The 20,565-nt window shown below is 43.3% G+C and overlaps 1 protein-coding gene across 8 annotated transcripts in view; it reads left to right on the top strand.

Moving 5' to 3' along the window:
- The window catches only part of LPP (LIM domain containing preferred translocation partner in lipoma), a 629,562-nt gene that overhangs the window by 592,568 nt on the left and 16,429 nt on the right, over positions 1 to 20,565 (top strand). For all 8 annotated transcript variants that reach the window (XM_032482352.1, XM_032482344.1, XM_032482364.1 and 5 more), the window contains 2 exons: positions 12,490 to 12,668; positions 18,170 to 18,290. In XM_032482352.1, coding sequence (XP_032338243.1) covers positions 12,490 to 12,668; positions 18,170 to 18,290 — 300 coding nt within the window. The remainder of the gene's footprint in view (positions 1 to 12,489; positions 12,669 to 18,169; positions 18,291 to 20,565) is intronic.

The following is a 20,565-nucleotide window of genomic DNA, read 5'->3' as shown; positions in this document are numbered from 1 at the left end:
CAAACATGGAAACTGTACTTACGTTTCAATTACTATGGCTACATGCCTAACCACTCTGAAGCTTAGTGGGTGAAGAGAACAGTCACCATTTACTATCCCTCACAGTTTGGTGGGTCAGGAATTTGATAGCATCTCAACTGAGGAATTCTGTCTTGAGGTCTCTCGTGAGATTCCTGGGTCTGAGTTCTCTCAAAGCCTTCTTCAGCGACATGTCTGGTGCCCCTTCTGGGGATACTTGAATAGCTCTTCTGGGACAACCGGGGTTCTCCAGGCATCGCCCTCCATCTACATGCAATCTCCTCAGTATGGCAGCTTCAAGGTAGCTCAGCTTCTAACACGGTAACTCAGGGCCTCACGGTATGTGTCTCAGAAAACCATATCGCATTTATGAGTAGTATCAAGAGTCATAGGGCATCACCTTTACAGCTTTCTATTGACCGAGCAGTTACAAATGCCCTCCCAAGCATTCATCTCTCTATGGACTGTCGATGTCACACTGGAAGAAGAATATGTGGGATGAGATGTGTGCTGATGTCATCATCTTTGGAAGGTGCACTTGGTGACAGCATTTTCCATAACATATAAACAGATGGACTACACACACAGTCCCTGATATAATGATGGTATGAACAGTGCCGTGAAAGAACAGACAAGTAGGGGAATGATTAATAAGGGAGGTTCCATTTACATGCCCTGGGCCTTGAAAGTTGAGCCAACTAACTTGTTAAGACATTTTCAAGGCAGAGACAATAGTGGATGTAAAAGCATGCAAGAACAAGGTGTGTGAAGTGTTAAAAAGTTTGGATTGACAGGAATGAAGACTGTGTTGGGGGAATGGTGGGATAGGTGCCTGGAAAGAGGAGGTAGGACAACATCCTGAAAGGCCTTGAGTGTCAAGCTTGAAAGTCTGGCACTGGGGAGCAGTCACTGGCTTTAAGAGCATTGGCACATAGAATGATGTTCTTGTGTAATCTCTTCCATCCACATTCTTTCCTGCTTTTGATAGTAAACATATCATCTCTGTTAAAGTTTGCTTCCTAGCTTAAACTGAACACAGACTCTCAACCACCAAATCACTTTAGTTTAGTGTTTTTTTTTTTTAATCCACCACAAACAACTCTAGGATGGCATGCATTTGAACAAACCAAAAGTGATTTCGCTCTTCTAATTTTCAGTGCTTTTGGCTAGATGCAGAGTGAGAAATTCATACCTTTTTCAAGTAGCGTGGGTTCTTTTTTTTCCCAATTCCTCTCATCCATCTGGTTCTCTGGAGGTCTTGGAATCCAGGAAAGTGTTAGTTCACTGTGCTGAAATCCAAAAAAGACTGCTAAACTGTGAAAGAAAATTTGCATTCCAGAGACGCTGAAAGAGTTCGCCCCCCACCCTTTTGTAGCAGCGAAGAGAAGACATCTGTATTTTCTGTCCCCTTTGTCTTTCAGCAGATGCAGAATGGAAAACCCTATACTCTTCGTCTCTGCCTTTCTTATCTACTTAATGCAAACTATTTTTGGCATGGTGGGGTGGAGAGAGGAACCAAAACATGGAATTATTTTATTTCTAGTGTCAGAAAATATTACATCCAAGATACAGTTGAAGGGAAGCAAATCACTTCACCAGCTTCCCTGTGGGCTCTTAGGAAGGTCATGTTCTCATGAAGGGGTGCCAGAGCCCAGTGTTTGACTTACACGTCAACAGTACTCTGCTCAGAAGGAAACTACACAGTTGCGGCCATGATGTTGGCATGTTGTTATGGCCTTTCTAAACTATGGTGCTGTCTTTTGTCTTCCACTGGCAGGAGTATAATTAGAAAGACTTGTTTTCAACAGAAGCCAAGTCATTGCCAAATCTGTTCAGATGATCTCGGGAGAATGGAAGTTAGCTCATGGCCCTCTGGCTGTTCTCTTTGCCACTCCCAGGAGTTGAAGGCTTAAAGTTTTCTTTCTTTTGAAAGTGGATCACATTTAGTTCAAACAAGTTTTTCTGTTATCCCCAGAAGTACAAGGAGAGACCTTCTGTGACCTTGGTTGTTTGGCTCAGACCACTTGTGGCTTGTTATAATTTAGGAAGTAATTGCAATTCATAAAGCCAGGTAGAAAATAAACATCTTGGCAGAGCTGAATTTCAGGCAGCTCTGAAGGGAACCGACACGTGAGCGGAATGGTATTCTAGTCTCTGCTTGCAGATCTTGATTCTAATGGATGATTCATAGTGGATTTAATTCTGATCCGAAATGTGCAGGCGGGCAGTCATTACTATGTATACATGCAGCTGAAAACATCATCACTTAAACCCTAGTTTTAGAGTTTGCCCCTGGCTGGGGTCAGTTACCCACAGTAGACAAATACTGTAAGTCGAAAGACCATTGTCTTACCTAGTGTGTTGTGTGATTAACTTTGGATCACTTAGTAAAATTTGTAGCACTAATTTTTCTGAGAAATATACTCTTGCTGAGATAGAACCAAAGAACTCAAGAGCTGGAGGAGACCTTAGATGTTAGGTAATTTAATGTCATTTACTTTTTTCATTCAACAAATACTTTGTGCCTGTTCTATGTTAAGCACTGCTCCAAAGGCTGTGAGTGCAGTAGGGTCTTCTGCAGACTGGCGGGGGGTGGATAAGGAATACGCACGTCAGCAACATGCAGTTGGTGATATCAGACAGTGATAAGGACTGTGAAGCTAGTACCAGGGCCAGGAGATCAGGAGATAGAGTCTGACTCAGGAGAGGTGGGGTGCTCACATATGGTGGTGATGGAAGGCCATCTGAGGATGGTGATGGAATTTTGGGTATGTCTGTGGGAGTAGGCACACTTGGATGACTCTTGGGAGTATTTATTCCCAATCACTCATTATTGACTTAATATTTATTGAGTTCCTTCTATGTGCCGGTCATTTTTCAGTGAACTGGGGATGAAGCAGTGAACAAGACACAGAGCCCTGCCCTGTTAAAAGTTCTGTTCATCCCTCAAAGCTTCGAGGGACCAAGAGGTCTATTTACTTAAGTCTCTTATTTTATAGAAGAAGGAATTTAGGCCCAGAGAAGCAAATGCTTTGACAAGCCTCACTGCCAGTGGCTGGCCTCTGCAAGACTAGAGCACAGCCCTTGGCTTAGAGTCATTTCTCTTGGCCACTGTACCAAACAGGGTTTCTGTAAACATCTATTTTAACAACTCCAGTTTCATATTGTACTGGGGTTAGCATTGGGACCCAAAGAGAAGTCATTTCCCCATCAGGGCCTCCTGTGCACTCTAAACTGAAGACAACATTGAGGATTGTCAAGATGGTGCCTCACAGGCACGGGGATCGGGGGCTTAGTTGATTAGCCATTAGCTGGAGTCCCTGCCAAGTATGTGGTAGTAAACTCTATGAGACTTCTCTGTATACATTCGAAATGCATGATATGTAACTGGTCCATCACTTATTAGGTATTCCAAGTATGTAAAAATATAATAAGAAAAGTATCTGTTGAAAATAAAACAACAAAACTGAAGGAAAAACACTATTTCTCAAACTCAGTATGCACAGGATGATGGATGTCTGTGCGTACACATCGTGTTTTCTTCTCTTCAGTAATAAGAGTAACTCAAAGTAGGCTCAGTTGATTAGTCAGAAACTGAGGAACCAATAATTAGGGTCTCTCCTTACGTGGAACAGTAGTTTTGCCCAGAGAAAAGAACTGCATAACAGTATTTTTACATCTCTTTGCATTCTTGAAGAGTACATCTTACATTTCTTATCGCATTTAATTATCACAATTCTGGGAGGTAGACAGGACAGAATAATTATATCTCATTCTATAGATGAGAAAATTGACACTCAGATAATGGAATTTTGTTCAAGATGCTGTGAAATTCCAGCTACTCTGGAAAGTGTCTGCCTCAGTGGAACTAGTCTGAGTGTCTAATAATACCTTTATTTACAAGTAACAAATAGCAAGAACTAAAAGCTGGACCCAAGACAGACCATAATACCGAGTTTAAAATTAGCTCCTCTGCGTTACTGGCCAGAGAACACCCATACTTATCAGTGTGAGACAACCTCCTTGTTTTGACAATGGCAAAAACCCAAGTAATGTAATATCCTCAACCTAATGATTTTCCACTGGCCATGTAAATAATTGTCAATAACTAATCAACAAGAGTTGTCATATTCTTATTGTTAACAAGGGCCAGAACACCAAAAAGAAGTTTTCGTACTCCGAAAAGCATCTAGTGTGGGGTTTGGAAAGAGCACAATCTAGAAACCAAGGCACTAGGTCCTGACCTCAGCTCTTCCACTAGTTTACAACTTCAGGCAATCAGCTTCCTGAATACACTGTCCTAGGATGTAAGGGGAGGGAGGTGGACAAGATGATTTAAAAGTTTTTTTAAGCTCAAGCAAGCTATGTATCTGTGAAAGGCTATAGCTCAGCAGTTTGCTAAAGACGGATAACTGCATGCAGTGTGCAATCGCCATTACAGGGAACTAGATAGAAAGACACAGGGAAGACTTGTTCATTGCAGGACAGTGTGGCGTAGAAGAATGAACAAGGTTGTCTTTGGACGTAAAAGACATAGGTTCAAACCCAACCATGTATATAGCCACGTGGCGTACAGCAGGGATACGAATTCTTCCATTCTACCTACTATGATAGCTTGTTGTGGAGATTAAATGAGATCCTGGTTGTGTACACTTACTAAACTTTAGTTGTCCCAGAGTACCATACACAGGATTCCTTCAAGAATCCTTTTTTCCCTCTCACAGTAATCTCAGTGGAGTGCTGTGATCTTTTAATGTAGCTCTGGCACGAAGGTCTGACACACTCCTTAAGTACGAGTTCCCTCACCCCAACGTCTTTCAAAGGTTAGGAGACGTTCAAGGTGAGTGTTTTGGAAACACTAATGTCCTACAAGGGCTACACATTTTAAGGTAAAATAGTACCTCCCTGGGTCTTTAGATATAGACAAACTAAATGTTCTTTAGTGTTTTGTTTTGTTTTTTAATTCACTAAAGCTCTAATTGTAATCCCAACCCAAGTGCTTCAGAATAAACAACAGGGCATTATTTACTTTGTGAAGAATGTGATTTGTGGTTCATGGCAAAATTGAACAAAATGATCTAATTGTCCTGATTTTTTTGTGCTTCCTATTGGCTTTTCCCCTTATGGTTTTAAGACACATTTCTTAATCTTAAATCCAGTTTATTTAGTCCAAGTATAAACAGAAAATCTTATAAGAATTGTTTTCCCAAGTTACTACGTTAATAGTCACACATATGTTTTGTTTGTGTTAGTTTAACATACAGACAATAATCTCTGGCAATGTTGAGTTCCCCTTCACCAATGTTGCCCAATATACTGATTTTGTTACAATATTCTTCCTGTGAAATGAATTTTCTCTCAACGTAGGCATATCTGGGACTTCATGTATAATGAAGACCTTTATTATAACACAACATTAATTCCAAAGACTGTTAGAATGTGTTTTTTTTTCCCAAGAGTCAACTCAAATCCCACCTGGAACAGGTTCCCAGAATCATATACCACCACCATATCGCCTGTTCCCTCACCATTATAGGAAATCACTCTCTTCTCTGTGTTCCCATCACACATTACTCATTCCTCTGTAATAGCAATTTGTTGTGCCCTGTGCCTCTAATCAGCTATTTATAGAAGTGTCTACTTCTCCTGATTCGGGAACCTCTGAGGGCAGCAGTGGTGTCTTTGTCTGTTCTCTCTTCCTCTGTCCCTGACAGGATGTTGAATGCTTTGTTCCCCTCTTTAGGCTTTCTGCAATGCTGAATTAAGTGGGAGGCAGCTCTGCTCATCAGAAAATCATGTGAAAAGTTTCTTTAAAGGGGATTTGTCAGAAACCTGAGATAACATAGGCTTTGGATGCCAAGAGTTGTGCTCGAAAAGATGAGCAGAAGTGAACGAAAACTAAGACTGTCAAAGAGTTCTTTAATGAATCATCAGTTACCTGTTTCATAGCTGTCATTTTGGGGGGGGGGGGCGGTAAATCCATCAGAAGAAAATACCTCTTAAGGGTTTGATGCCATTGGATGAATTGACTCAAATTTTTTCCCTGTTTTGAAGAATCACAATTCTCATTAGCAGAGGAGGAATTCGCTTCTAACTGGAAAGTCACAGTCATAGGGATGGGAAGTCGCTAGGCTTACTATGACTTTTTTCTGTCTGTTTTACAACACACGGTAGATATAAATACAGATACAATCGATTTAGATTAAGATATAGAAACAGGTGAAGGACACTTGGAAGATGCCAGGAAACTTTCAATAAGAAATGCCTGCCTCACTGGGGGGCAGAGCTGTGTGGGGTGACTTTGTACTGTGGGCTTCTAAGAAAAACTACCAAGATAAAATGATGTCTCCATCTACAAAGGAAACCCAAAAGTACTGTCGTGATTTGCGAAGCCTTGATTATCAGAATCAAGAATAAGTTTGTATTCCAAAATTAAGACAGGGAATACAGCTATTTGAGCTTAAATAATGTCAGTGGCATTTCAGAGGAGCTTGCTCAGTCCCGGCCCTGTTCTCGTCTTACTGTCCCGCATCGCTGTCCTGCTGCGAACGCCTAGACTTGGGCCGTGCTTTCCAGCCTTTTTTTCCATCATGATGCGTGTGGGAAATGACGGCCTTCACTCAGCACACTGGAATAAGTAGATGAGGCTTCTCCTGGCCCAAGGTGACTGCTCAGGGCCGATGGAACCTCCAAGTGCGGGACGCCCAGAAGCCACTCGAGGCGCACTGCGTCTCAACCTCCCCGTTGAGAGCTCTGGACTAGAGAGCTGTTTTGCGTGGTTAAATACAATAGTATTTTATGTCGAGTACTTATCCACAGTTTATTAGCTCCTGAACTGACCAGTATTTGTGGAGCATCAATTTTTGGCAAGGGTACTGTCATAGATGCTGGGGATCCAACAGTGATTTCCTGCCTTACCCTGGGGGAGCCAATGAAACTGAGAGCAGACAAACTGTCTTCAGATTTCAACCTGTTTCCTCGACTTACATGCACGTAGCTTGCAGGTCGTCAGCCTGAATACCGTCTGTAATATGGAGCATATCTACTGAAATGTGGAGTAGGTGCAGCGTGATAAAGTACCGGGGTCATCCACGGGGTGTGGAACTGGGAGACCTACACTCTAATTCAGAATCTCACACCAGCTCTTTTCTCTCTCTGCACCTTCATGAATCTGGTAGTTGGACCAAATGGATGGGTTTTAAACTGTATTATCTGGATCCCCCATAGGCTGCATCCTTTCATACTCTTCATGCAGAAGTGATTTTGGACACTCCTGGATGTGTTTCCTTGATAAACTGTTTCCCTGAACAAAGGATTGTGGAAGAGGGAGGCAAGTGAGGGGAGTTGAAAACTCTTGGACTAGAATAATCTCTAAAGACTTTAAAAAGTTTAGTATTTTATAACTCTGTCTCTTTTTTTCCTTTTTATTCTTATCACAACAAGACCAAAACTGTATCTAGAACATGAGATGTCACCCTTATCTTTCCAAGAGTCTTTTCTGTTCCAGTATTGCTTTCGTACCTAAAAAAAAACAATAAAGACTGAATATAAGATCACATTTTAATTTTATGAAATGAAAATTTTAACATTTCTAAATGGCAATACTTTATAGTCTTCCAAATCTTCAAATACTTATGTCTCTTGATTTAAAGTACTCAACATTGAACACACATACACCTAAGAAATATATAAATTTTAGAAATACTATTTTCTCCATTAACTAGTAGTCAATGCTTGTGTTACCTGTATACTTCATTTATATTCACATGATCTTTCCAGCTCCTCTGCCTATGAATTAGAGAAGTTATTTATACAATATCCAAGGATAGAAAAGCTACAACCAGATTGTATCTCAATTTTAAAAACAGATGCATTTGGGAGTTTTGTGTACAAGATTTGTTTGTGATTTGCTTTTTATTTTCACTTAACTTTCTGTTTTCAATCACAATTGTATTGCTATCATTTTCACAACAGAAAAGTTGTGCCTTTTAGCAGTTACATGTTTTCTGCTACGCGAACATCTCTCTTTAAACATGCTTTCATTAGAGTAACTGCTTAAAACACTTTCTAAAAATCCTCAGTGTCTAGAATTTTTTAAAAAACATAAAATATAGACTCTTCCTTCAGCTTAATCTAGAAGGTGTTTCACATCTGATCACCTGCTGCTTCATGTGTGTCACGGACGATGGAGGCCCTGGGCGGGCAAGGATTCTTCCTGCTGTGGGAGCTGTAGTGGCAGCCAGTTCCCTTCAGGCCTGGGCTGTCTCTCCTGCAGCTGCTGGGATTGATGGTGGCTTGGTGGTTCACAACTGAGTCCCTCTCTGGTAACCACCCTCAACTGACGGGAACCTCCTCATCCAAGATCATTTCTCCTCCTTGCAGGCCGGCTGTATCCATTGGCACCAGGGTATAAATGCCCTGCCCCCTAGCTTCAAGGGAGGACAGTTCGGCAGAGCCGCCTAGCCCAGAGTTCATAAAACCATCAGAGGCCTTAGTTGTAACTGCATCGTAGTTCAACTCCTCCCTCCAAGCGGGTGCTCCCTGCTCTCTCCCTGCTCTCACAGACACTCTTCAATAACTTCTTTTGTGCAGATCCCTGTTTCCCAGGAAACTCAGCGTACGACTATGGCTCCGTATGGGGAGAGCGGGGCAGCCACTGCTTGGTTGTGGCGGTTGACGTAGGCCGTCAGTCAAGTACGTTGCACTCGGTGACGGGGAAGAAGCCTCGCACAATCCTATGGGAGTGGCAGAAGCGGCTTGTTTTGCTTGGAGTATAACAAAGGGAGGCTTAGGAAAGGCTTCGCAGAAGAGGGCATATTTGGGCTCAACTGTGAGGGAGGAGGAGGTATTCTCTAGACAAAGGAGGATGTGGGGCCTGGGCTCGTAAAAGAACGCAGCTTGCTAAAGACGCAGCAGAGGGTGCAGGGTGGCAGCTGGAAGATGGGGTCCACGAGAAGGGGCCGCAGAGGTGGCCGTGTCACGAAGCACACTACTGATCTGGAAGGTGCTCTTCCTTCCTGACTCCCCGTCTAGCACACCTGGGACCCCTGCTTCACATGCAGGATGTGATTGAGTAGATGTACTTAAGAGACACCCTTCTTCTGCTTATTTGCTTGAAGATTTATTTCTCTGTCTATTTTCTTAAATACTATTTTATTTATTAACCGTTTCTTTTCACCTACTTTAGAAAAACCTCATGTTTATATAAAGAGTGCATCTTTTAGTCTGGCTTTAAAATAATCTTCTATAAGAAGACACAAAGATCTTCCTTTATGGTGTGTAAAATTCTACCATTAGCAATTACTGGAGTTCCAGTTGGTAAGGTGAAGTGAAGGTTGGGCTGCAGGCAAGGTGTCTCACACACGAGCCCTCCCTTCAAGCTTTGGATGAGGGGCTGTCCAGTTGTTTCTAGGATGTCTCTAGTGATGGAAGCACTGACCTTTACCTGTTGTTGTTAATGCTGACATACCAGAGAGTAATACATTTGCAGAGCTGGAATTAACCATTGTTTTACAGATGAGAAAACCAAGGTCTAGAGAGAAGAAATCATTTACCTAAGGTCATCCAGGGGACGCTGACAAGTCCAGAGGGACAGTTCACATTCTTCATCTAACAACTCTGTCTCTCTCTCTGGCTACATTATGAAGGATTTTCTCCTTTCCATCTTCCACTGGTTCACCAGGACCCTCTGACATATCTTCTCTTAGAGAAAGGATAAAGATTCTTAAATACTCTAAGAGGAGGGCTCTGGGAGTTCCTCTAGTCCAGGCCTCTGATTTCATAGGTGAGAAAACCTGTGGACCTGGAGGACTGATACAGCTGAGACCTGAGTCTTCAGGGCATCCATCCTTTCCCCTTCATTATGGGGGGGGGGTGGTAATTAGGTTTGTTTATTTTTTTTTTTTTATGGACGTACCGGGATTGAACCCAGGACCTCGTGCATACTAGGCATGCGCTCTACCATTGAGATATACCCTCTCCCCCGATTATGTGCCCTTTAAACAGCGCTTCCATGGACTGTGAAGTCTTTCCTTAGAAACTGACTTTCCTTAGAAACTATGTTGCTGCTGGTTTTGAGTAAATGAGCTCAATTTTGCAGCCAGGCCTCAATGCAAACAAAAACATTTTCTGGTCAAGCATTTTCTGGTTTGTTCAACTCTGTTACAGGACTGGCTTTAAAAAAAAAAATAAAAGTTCAAGCCCACAGAAGAGCAAAACACAAACCGTGGGAAGCCAGTTTCCAGCCACATTAGCTCAGATCACCCGGGCAGAAAAGAAGCAGGGCCGTCATTGTCCAGACCATCAGCATCTCCAGACTCTCATCGTATGTTCCTCTGCTATTTTAGTTCCACCACTTCAAAATGGGGGGGAAATAGGTTAATAGTTTCCATGAGTTTAGACTGCGGCCAGAGGCGCACTAAGCAGTTTCAGAACCTCCGACAACCGCAGCTCTGAGGAGAGGTTGGTGGCGTATTCACTGTCCTCTGGGTTCCAAAGCTGGGGGGAATCGGGCCAGCCTTGTGATGCCAGGGTGGGATGTAAACAATATTCATTTCTTCGTTCTTTTCTCACACACTCATCCTGGGTTTCTGTTTATTCCAGGTAGTGCACTTGGGGTAGCATGGGACAGAGAAATAGATTGTTAAGACATAGTCCCCACCCTTGAAGAAACTGCAGTATAGCAGAGGAGATGGACATACGTGCAGATAATTGTGAAACAGTGATCACTGTGAGTGCTGTAAATAGCACAAACTAAGTGCTCAGGAAAGAGAGAAAAAGAAGAGATTTAGTCCAACGGAAGGCGTTGAGGAAGGCTTCCCTGGGGAGTTGCCTTCTGACCATACCTTGAAAGGCATTAGCCAACGCACCAAAGTATGGAAGTTTCTCATAGGTCTGAAGAAGAGTGAGCAGTCTGAGACATTAGGGGATCTGAGCCTAGAAAGGGAGGTTGCATGTCCGGTAAAGAACTAGCTCCATGAAGGTTTTTCTAACAGGAAACTTATTTCGTCACTTCTGGGTTTTGGGAAGGAAACTGGAAGTTTCTCTGAGGATGGGGAAGTGTTACAGGAGGAGACATGGAAACAAGGAAGCCAGTCAGAGGCCATGGCTACAGTTGAATTATGAGCACACTAGTTACCTACCTACAGCGCTCCTTGCCTCTGCCCATTTAAAGCTTCTCATAGGAAGAGGGAAATTACTCCTTGATTTCCACATCCCCTCTAGCTCTGTATCCGTCTAACTGTATCCCCATGCCAAGTTTAATCTAGCTTGTAAACTCAGTGAATCAGTCCAGACATCTCAGTTGAAATATAGCTTATTGCACATGAAACATGGCTGTCTGCTAAGAGGGTATGGGATTCTAGGCAAGGATGGAAAGTGAACAGCTAATTTTATTGATCTTTCTGAGTCTTCTATGAGTAAATAGTATCCCTTTTTAAGGGGGAGGGGATTTATTTTTAAAGCTGAGCATATTTTTAAAGCCAGATACATTGACTTTCTTTATTACCTTCTCAAAACTGGACCCCTCTAGGCTCAAAATTTCCATCAAGGGTTCACAACACTAAGCTTGGTGATGGTGTTTGAACCAAGGCTTTAAATGATCACAAGCCTCGTTGGTGATACTGAGCTCTGACTGGGTTCTGCAACTAGCATGCTCTCTGCCAGTCTCAGTCATCAGATGAACCTCCCTCTAAAAATGCTAAGGTCCTTAGGGTTTTGATGACCACTCAAGTTCTGGAATTAATAGTGGGATAAATTAGGACTTTGGGACTAACATGTACACACTACTCTATATAAAACAGATAAACAACAAGGACCTACTGTATAGCACAGGGAACTATATTCAATACCTTATAATCATCTATAATGGGAAAGAAATACTTTATATATATTGGAATCACTTTGCTGTGCACCTGAAACTAATACAACATTGTAAATCAACTGTACTTCAGTTTTTAAAAATTTAAAAAAAGAGAGAGAGAGAATAATGAAGTGTACTTCCAGTGGAGAACCCGGATTGTGTAGCTCAGGGGTCAATAAACTATAGCCATGGCCAAATCCATCCTGCTTCTGTAAGTTATGTCTCACTGGAACACAGTCATGCCCATTTACTTACCCACTGTCTTTGGCTGCCTTCACACCTAAACAACAAAATTGAGTTGCTGTAACGAAGCCAGAAGTGAGTCCTTACAGAAAAGCTTGCCATCACCCCTGCTGTACTGGAAAGGAACGAGGGTAGAAGTCAGACAACACGAGTTCTAAACCCTAGCTAAGCCACCCCGTACCTGCACAGCCTTAGCAAAGCCATTTGCTCCATCTAACTGTTTCCATCCCTCTGTAATAAAGATACACACTCTGCCTTCCTCCAAATGCTGTGATAAGCACGGGAGCCCATGGGTTCTGCAGTGGTGCTTGTCAGGCTGTGGAGCTCAAGTCCCAGTCTAACACTGGCATTTTTCTTTTCCTCCCCAGAACACCCTGGAGCAGTGCAGCGTGTGCTCCAAGCCCATCATGGAGCGGATCCTCCGAGCCACTGGGAAGGCCTACCATCCTCACTGCTTTACCTGTGTGATGTGCCACCGCAGCCTGGATGGGATCCCGTTCACCGTGGACGCTGGCGGCCTCATCCACTGCATCGAGGACTTCCACAAGTAGGCAGCCGCCTCTCCCTCCTGCAGCCCTTCTCGGGCTCTGTTCTTGCGCCTGGCGTCCACGCTACCCATTCTTCTTTCCTGGAACAGTAGCATCTCAGGATTTGGTGGGACTTTAAAAAGAGCTTATTTATTCCCTCCTCCAATGCAGGAATTGCTAGCAGGTAATCCATATGGTCCTCCGGCCTGGCCTCCGCTTCACGGCCTCCCTGGGGCTTGTCCATCACGTATTTGTGTGACCCTAATTGTAAGAAAGCTGACTCAGCCGCAAAGTACGTGTATTGGAGAGAGGCAGGATCCTGGGGTAGCCCTCCCTGGCTGAAATGTGAACAAGAGGTGTGACAGTGGACAAACTGCCCAGTTTCTCTGAGCTCTTCAGTTTGATCATTAGACCAGGCCCGTTCTTGAAGCTTCCCATTTATGACAGCCTAGGGTTCTCTATAGAGCTGACCTCTATGTCTGTGCCACTCTGCAGATAAGGTTCTGGGGGAACTATTCAGTCTGTCTTGCTAATGCAACCCTCTTGCATATTTGGAGGCTGTTTTATGCCATTATCAACATAATTACAACCTCCCCCCAAGCTCCTCCCTCAGCCAGGTGTTCTCTTCCCCAGGATATGTTCTAATAAAATAAGTGAATGCAGCGTGGTACAATCTTTTGAGGACGATTAGAGAGTAGAACCTCAAAGTCAAGACCACTTAACTGATGGGCCTGGAAAAATATGTCCCCACTTTCTCACTTCTTTCATGTGGAGATCCCTCTTTATTACAACTGGGATTTTCAGGCAAACTGTATAGTTTTGCATTTTACTTATTTGTATTTGGCCAGTTTGATGGTCAGTGAATTGGTGGATCAGATTTGTTGCAGATTTCTAGGAACCATATGAAAGCTATAGATTTGATCTGTAAATGGCAGGCACAGAGGTTTCTGGCTTGTGTTTGCTGGGCAGTGGCTTTAAGGACAGCCTGAGGCTCTCAAGGAGGTAAAGCTTGCATGGCTCACCAGTTTGGGTATCCGTTCTACAGCCTCCAGATGTGCAGCCTTGTGGGTTAATTTTCACCGCTCTGTTGATTGTCAACAACCGGGAAGTACTTGCCACAAGCAGTTTGGGGATCTGAGACTCCTATTTTAAAAAAGAATTTCCTGACCACTTTCCAAGTAGCAAAGAAAGTGAAAAACCTCACCAAAAGATGTGAGGCTGAATGAATGAAAAAACCCCAGAGGCAGGAACTCTCAACCTGAATCAGACAAGGAAGGGCTCACTCTGGAAGGGCAGTCACAGCATAAATTGTACTTCACGTTATTGATATTTTTAGCTTGTAATTATACATGATTAAAAAGAAAACCCTGCATCTATTTAAAGGAGGTGAAAAGACACCAATGGGGAGTGGTTTCTGTCACTGCTCATCTCCTTCCTTAGACTTACCCTCATCCAAGGAAGACTGATAGATGGAATCAGAGCACAGATGTTTCTGTTGCTGGAAAAGACTGATATATCATACCCCTCAGTTAAAACAGGAAATCAGTTCTGACAGATGCAAGTTTATATCTATGCCATTTACCTTTCATTTCTAGGAGTTGGGGGCATAATTAGAGACTTATGCCTGGTGATGTGTGTGGGTCTGAACGCTCCAGGAAAGCAGACTTGAACAACTATAAGGGAAAAAATAATCTGAAACTCCCAACTCTTCCCCGCCACCACTAATTCAGTGGCCAGTTAAAACACAATTTTTTTTAAAGTTGTCCGCGTGATTGGCAGGTATGCAGGAGGAAATGCTTTTTTATCTTTTTCCCATTTCCCAAAGAAAAATAAGAGAGAAACTTTACAGAACTCTGTTTCAGAGCCTTAAAAGTAGTGGAATGCAAAGCGGTTGAAAGTCCAGCCCAGGGAGGGCATTGCCAAGCTAAGGAGACGGGCCGCCTTCTGCAGATTCTTGGCCATTCTGAGCGGGCCTCCCTTCTGTGAGCTTTGGGGAAATGTATTTGAGTTCAGTGCAACCGCATCTATGAAGAGCCCTCTGTGTGCCAATCCCTGTGCTACGTGCTGAAGGACAGAGACCCCAGGAGAGAAACTGCACAGCTCCGTCGCGAGGGGCCCTGTCAGTGCAGAGCTTGCCAGGAGGAGGGGAGAGAGTGAGTGCAGACTTTGTGTGGTATCAGGCAGAAAAGGCTACACGTGCCGAGGCGGGCACAGGCGAGGGCTCGAGCTGTCAGAGCCAGAAGAGATTACTCGGCCCTGGGGCCGGAGTAGGCTTCTGGAGGCAGAGTGTTTTCAGTGGGAAATAGAGATTCCTGGCAGGAGGAATAACGCAGGCAAGAAAGAAGGGCACAGAGTGAAGAAAGACTTCTCTGCATTCAAGGAAGATCTGCTTGGCTGTAACTAGAGCAGCCTGGGAATAGAAGCTACAGCGAGATGCAGGGGGCGCAGGAGAAAGGATTTATTTCACCTGCTTAGAATCCTGTTCTTTAAGCCAGGGCTTCCCAAACTTCAGTGTGCTTCTAAGTCACTGAGGGATCTTGTTAAACTGCAGAGCTTAGTTCAGTAGGTCTGGGGTGGGGACCCAAGATTCTGCATTTCTGACAAGCTCCCAGGTGGTCTTGGACTGTACTCAGAGCAATGAGCATCTGAAATGCTATTTTTAAAGCCTTGCTAATGGGCCATCCCCTCCATAACCACTTTCAGTCAGCGTTGGCCCAAATCCTCCATCCTATTAGGCAGAAACTCTTTCCCATATGTCATTTCAGATGACTGCTCAAACTAGTGCCCTGGCTGACTGCCTGTATCCTACCCTCACCCTCAGCACACACACACACACACACACACACACACACGCACGCACGCACGCACGCACACACTCACAGTTACTTTCCTGTTTTACCTAAGTGGCCATCTTTCAAGGACCCACTCAGTTACCATCTCCTCTAAGAAGCCTCCTGTGATCGCAGACTCTCCCTATCCCCATGCTTGAATTTGTATCTCCTTTATGTTTTATAGTTTTGTAAATTTACTATAGATAGCACCCAACACAGCCTGATTAGGAATAAAGAATACACATACACACAAACAGCTTTACAGTAACCACCTTAAATTATTTTTGCAATGTAATAGGATGCAATAGAACAAATGCAGAAATGCACAGAACTCCCTCAACCGTCTGACTGCCGGAGTCCTCATTTGTTTCTGTGTTCCCAGTGCCAGGACAGTGAGCTCCGAGAAGCAGATTTATTTAACTGACCCTTTCATTGTGTTGAGCCTTTATTCCACTCTCTGTGCTTTTCTTATCAGGGATGTTACGTGCATCCATTTATTTGTTTAATCAGCATTCATTTGTTGATTGCCAGAAATGTGCCAGGACACAAGATGATTAAGACCATTCCTCTCTAAGCTTTGGCTCCCAAAGCAGAAATGATAAAAGTATTTCTTCATAATACTGCTATCAGTAAAAAATAAGGTCAAGTGTATAGAGTGCTTAACGAGGCTCGGCACATAATAAGCACACAGTACATGGCTGCTGTTTTAACCATGAGAACTGTTTTTATCAAATTAATGTTATGATTATTGTCTGCTTAGTGAGCTGAGCCCTGAAATAGACCACCTGGGATTTTTAACAATCCTCAAAATGCTGGCCAAGGAACACTGTAAGGACTGTGGAAGCCACATTCTGTCTCTCCACTTTGCCTTTTCCCCTCACAGAAATGAGGCCAATTGGTAAGAAGGAATCATTACTCAGCAAGAATACAATTTGCGCCTTTCCAAAGAGGAAGGACCTTGAGATTGAACGTAAAGGCACAAGCAACGTCTTTTTACGAGAAATATGGCAAATACTTCATTTCATTAGATAGTGCCTGATTCTCTACTTTCTACACCAGTCACAGTAGTTATTTCTAGAGACTCAGAAATAGAGCAAATCCTGTCCTTTGGAAGCTCACAGTTTTGAGGTCCCCAAAGATATGCAAATAATTACGACTAAAATAGGCAAATTCAGTGAAAGCTATTTTATCCTAGAGGAATAAGTAATCCTACTTGGGGACATTGGGCAAGGCTCACAGACACAGTGATAAGCAAGACGTCCTCCTGACCTCACAGAGTTTACAGTCCCAGTGGGTTTGGGGAAAGGAAATTTTGCAGCTGATTCCAAAAGCCTGCTTATTTCACTACTGATGACCCAGATTCAAAAATAATCAGGTAGTCCAAAGCAATTTTTTTTTACCACTGCGTATAAAAACTTCTTGCATAAAATACCAATTATAACAGCTCTGATTACTGCCGCAGTTGTACCATGATCCTTTTAATTTTTCTTTCATAGCAATCAATTGATCTGCTACTTAACTCATATTTATTTAGATTGCAGCCATACAGATGCCTTTTGGGTGCTGCCAGGAAAATTAATATGTACATATAGAGTATAATGTATGTAAAAATGCTTTGACAACCATAAAGTGCTCTGCAAAGTGTTAGATTACTATCATTATTTCTTTTTTAAGTCTCACTGTAAATAGATAAATTTTTAACATCATTAATCTTAAAACCATTACCATGAAAAAACTGTCTTCCTTTTCTTTTCGTCTTTTCAGTTCTTATCCATGTCCATTTCAAATCTTGTCTTATTTCATACCTTCATAAATGCCACACCTAATTTCCAGAAGATACGGATGGATGCCTTTTTGTAGCCTGTTAAGCTGCTACTAGAAAAAAATGTTATGGCCATTGGTCATATTAAGGAATATTAAGAGATTAAGAAATATTAAAATTCCTCACCAACAGTTAACCTCAAGAACATATGTATGTGTGTGTGTTGTAGGGGGTGTTCACTCACACATACCTTCTGGAAGTGCTAAAATTCTTTAAAGGGCAAAGAACTGGACAGCTTTTTAACTTTTCTCTTTCAAATAAAAGTTTAACATAACCAAAATGTAAGAAGTGCAGAATTGGCCATAGTAGGTTTGGCATAATGGGGATTTGAACTCACCAAACTCTGCTGTTTTGAAAAGGTATGCATTTGCGGTTTCTTGAGTTCATTTCCTAGAATACAAGACACATTTCAAAGAAAGAGGCTCTAATCATTGGGAATGAGGCCAAGTTACCAACCTCAGAACATCTGGATGGGGCCTGGGGGGCACATACAGAGTCTAGGAGAAAAAGTCAGAAACAAGCAGGGGCCTCGAGGACCTGTGTTCTTCCCTCCAGCCAACCTGCCCAAGCCCCGGGTCTGTGTTTGCCATCTGTGCACAGGTGAATTCCACACCCCCCCACTCACTCTCCCACTTCACCAAACGTCATGATGTTTATGATCTGGAAGGACCTCAACAGTCTAAACCCCTTATTTCACAGCTGAGAAAGCAGGCGCAGGGAAGGCAAGTGACTTACTTGCTGGAGGACGCCGAAGATGGCAGGCCAGGCGGCCTGCCCCTTGGTGTACACCTTTTCTTTTCACCTCTGGGCCTCTCCTCTGTCGATGTCTCTGCTCAGTGTCTAACCAGAGGTATCTTTTCATTTTTAGGAAATTTGCTCCCCGCTGTTCTGTGTGCAAGGAGCCCATCATGCCGGCCCCCGGCCAGGAGGAGACTGTCAGGATTGTGGCTCTGGATCGCGATTTCCACGTCCACTGCTACCGGTGTGAGGTCTGTCCTCAGCGCCCTCCAGCCTGCCGGGGCGTGGCAGGCATCAGAGGGACCCTTAGAGCCGGGTTTTCATAAATACAGCAGTTACTGCACCTGGGAGGGCCCCTTGGGTTTTAGATCTGACGCGGACATTCTATGCTAGGGACATTGGTTAAGTCACTTTACCTCTCTCATTCTTAATTTCCCCACCTGTGAAAAGGACTCAGATTCTTATTAACTCCCCCAAATGCGGCTGTGCAGCTAAAACGCAAAGCTGTATATTAAAGGACACTGTGAATCATAAAGAGCCAGAGATGTGGTATCATCATGGTTCTTACTGTCATTATACAGAGACTCTGGCTCTGGTTTAGGGCAGAGATGCCATTGTCACCCGCTGAGAAGAGTAAGAATTTATTCCTCTCAGAGGGGTTGGAACTTCATGTTCAAAGTCATGGAGATTCATTAATTTAGCAGGCACTGACCCAGCACTTACGGTAAGGGGTCAGGTGACTGCTGAGAGCTCTAAGAGGGTCAGGCACAAGGTGTCGTGGGAACACCTACCAAAGACCTGTAATCCAGCTCGAAGTGACAAGGAAGGCCTCTTGCCTGAGGGCCGTGTCGTCATTTATACAGCAAAAGGCAGCAAGTCTCTCCCCTAGAATCTAGGTAACCAAAGGCACCACATTCAGAAAGTGATTTTAAATCATTTTCCTCTCCTAGTTCTATGACTTACCCAGAGCCCCTCTTTTGAAGCAGTTTTCTTGTTTTCCACCAGCTCTTCTCAGTATAGCAGGTATCAGCCCCCTCTTCTATCTGTGAGAGACGATATGAACTTGCTTATTACCACCTCCTTATGAGAGTGGCTCATCTAGTCCTGCTAGGAGACTTTCCCAAGACACAGGCTGGTGGGACTGACGGGGCTGGCGGCGCTGGCGGGGCTGGCGGCGCTGGTGGGACTGGCCGTCTCCCCTGCCCTCCCAGACTGCAGTCACTCCGTTCACTGCCTTAGCTGTGACTGACCAGCTGTTTTATGCAGGGTGCTTTGTTTTGCCCTCCAGCCCAAGTTACCTGCCTCTCTGACCTTAACGTGAGCAAAGAGAATAAAAAACTTCGGCTTTTACATGAGGTTTTTAGGACTACAGAGAAACAGTGATGTCCAGCCTTAAAACTGACCTGAATCATAAGTGTGAAAGAGCTAATAGACACCTTAGAGATCATTCTGCAGGTTGGGAAACTGAGGCTCAAGGCAGCCCAATATTCTTCCCACACTTGCTCTGCCTACATATATGCTTATTTCATGGTTTTGTTTTGTGTGTGAAGAGTTGCATGATCCGTACCTTTTCTCCTCCCAAACTAAATGATAGCAGAGCAAAATAAGTTTGCTTTAAAAAGATAGTGCTTTTTTTCCCGTTTTTTTAACCCCAGAAACAACACTGTAGAATGGCAGGTACACTGAATTAAAAGTTTTTTGAAGATGCTCCATACTGTTCTACACAGTGGCTGCACCACCAGCAGTGTAGGAGGGTTCCCTTTTCCCACACCCTCTCCAGCATTTATCGTTTGTGGACTTTAATGATGGCCATTCTGACTGGTGTGAGGTGATACCTCATTGTAGTTTTTGTTTGCATTTCTCTAACAATAAGCGATGTTGAGCATCTTTTCGTGGGGGGTGCTGGAAATGTTAGCTATCTTGATTGTGGTGGTGGTTTCATAGTGTATACATCTATCAAGATTCATCAAATTGTACATCTGAAATATGTGTAGTTTACTGTATAGAAATTATACCACAATAACGTTGTTTTAAAAATTTTTTTAAAAACTTAAAAATACAATTTTAACTTATCAAATAAACAATATAAAAAGAAAAAAATGGAAAAAATATTAAAGAGGGCAGGACACTGCCTAACACTGGACAAATCACTTCCCTCTCTGCTGCTCACTTCCCTGCCCATAAATCCAGGTGGTTTTGGATTCCCCCATTGTGGCTCCTTTTGTTTCTAAGATTCAAGGCATTTTGGTTCCAGTGGTTGACTCTGGGCTCTTTAGGGTGCCCAGGTGACTGTTGTCATTCACTCATTGAATGCTTAAATCCATGTCATTCATGAACTTTTTTCTTTTTATTGCAATGAAAAGATTTCATTTAGCTCCATCGCTCAGTGTCCCAAATGCCTCTAGAGCTGCAAAATATCTTCCTATCTTTTTATTGCAATGAAAAGATTTCATTTAGCTCCATCGCTCAGTGTCCCAAATGCCTCTAGAGCTGCAAAATACCTGCCTATTCGTTTGGGTAAAGCTG

Source organism: Camelus ferus, chromosome 1 (assembly GCF_009834535.1).
Source record: "Camelus ferus isolate YT-003-E chromosome 1, BCGSAC_Cfer_1.0, whole genome shotgun sequence".
Lineage (NCBI taxonomy): Eukaryota > Metazoa > Chordata > Mammalia > Artiodactyla > Camelidae > Camelus > Camelus ferus.
This window is presented reverse-complemented; position numbering and strand designations above follow the sequence as displayed.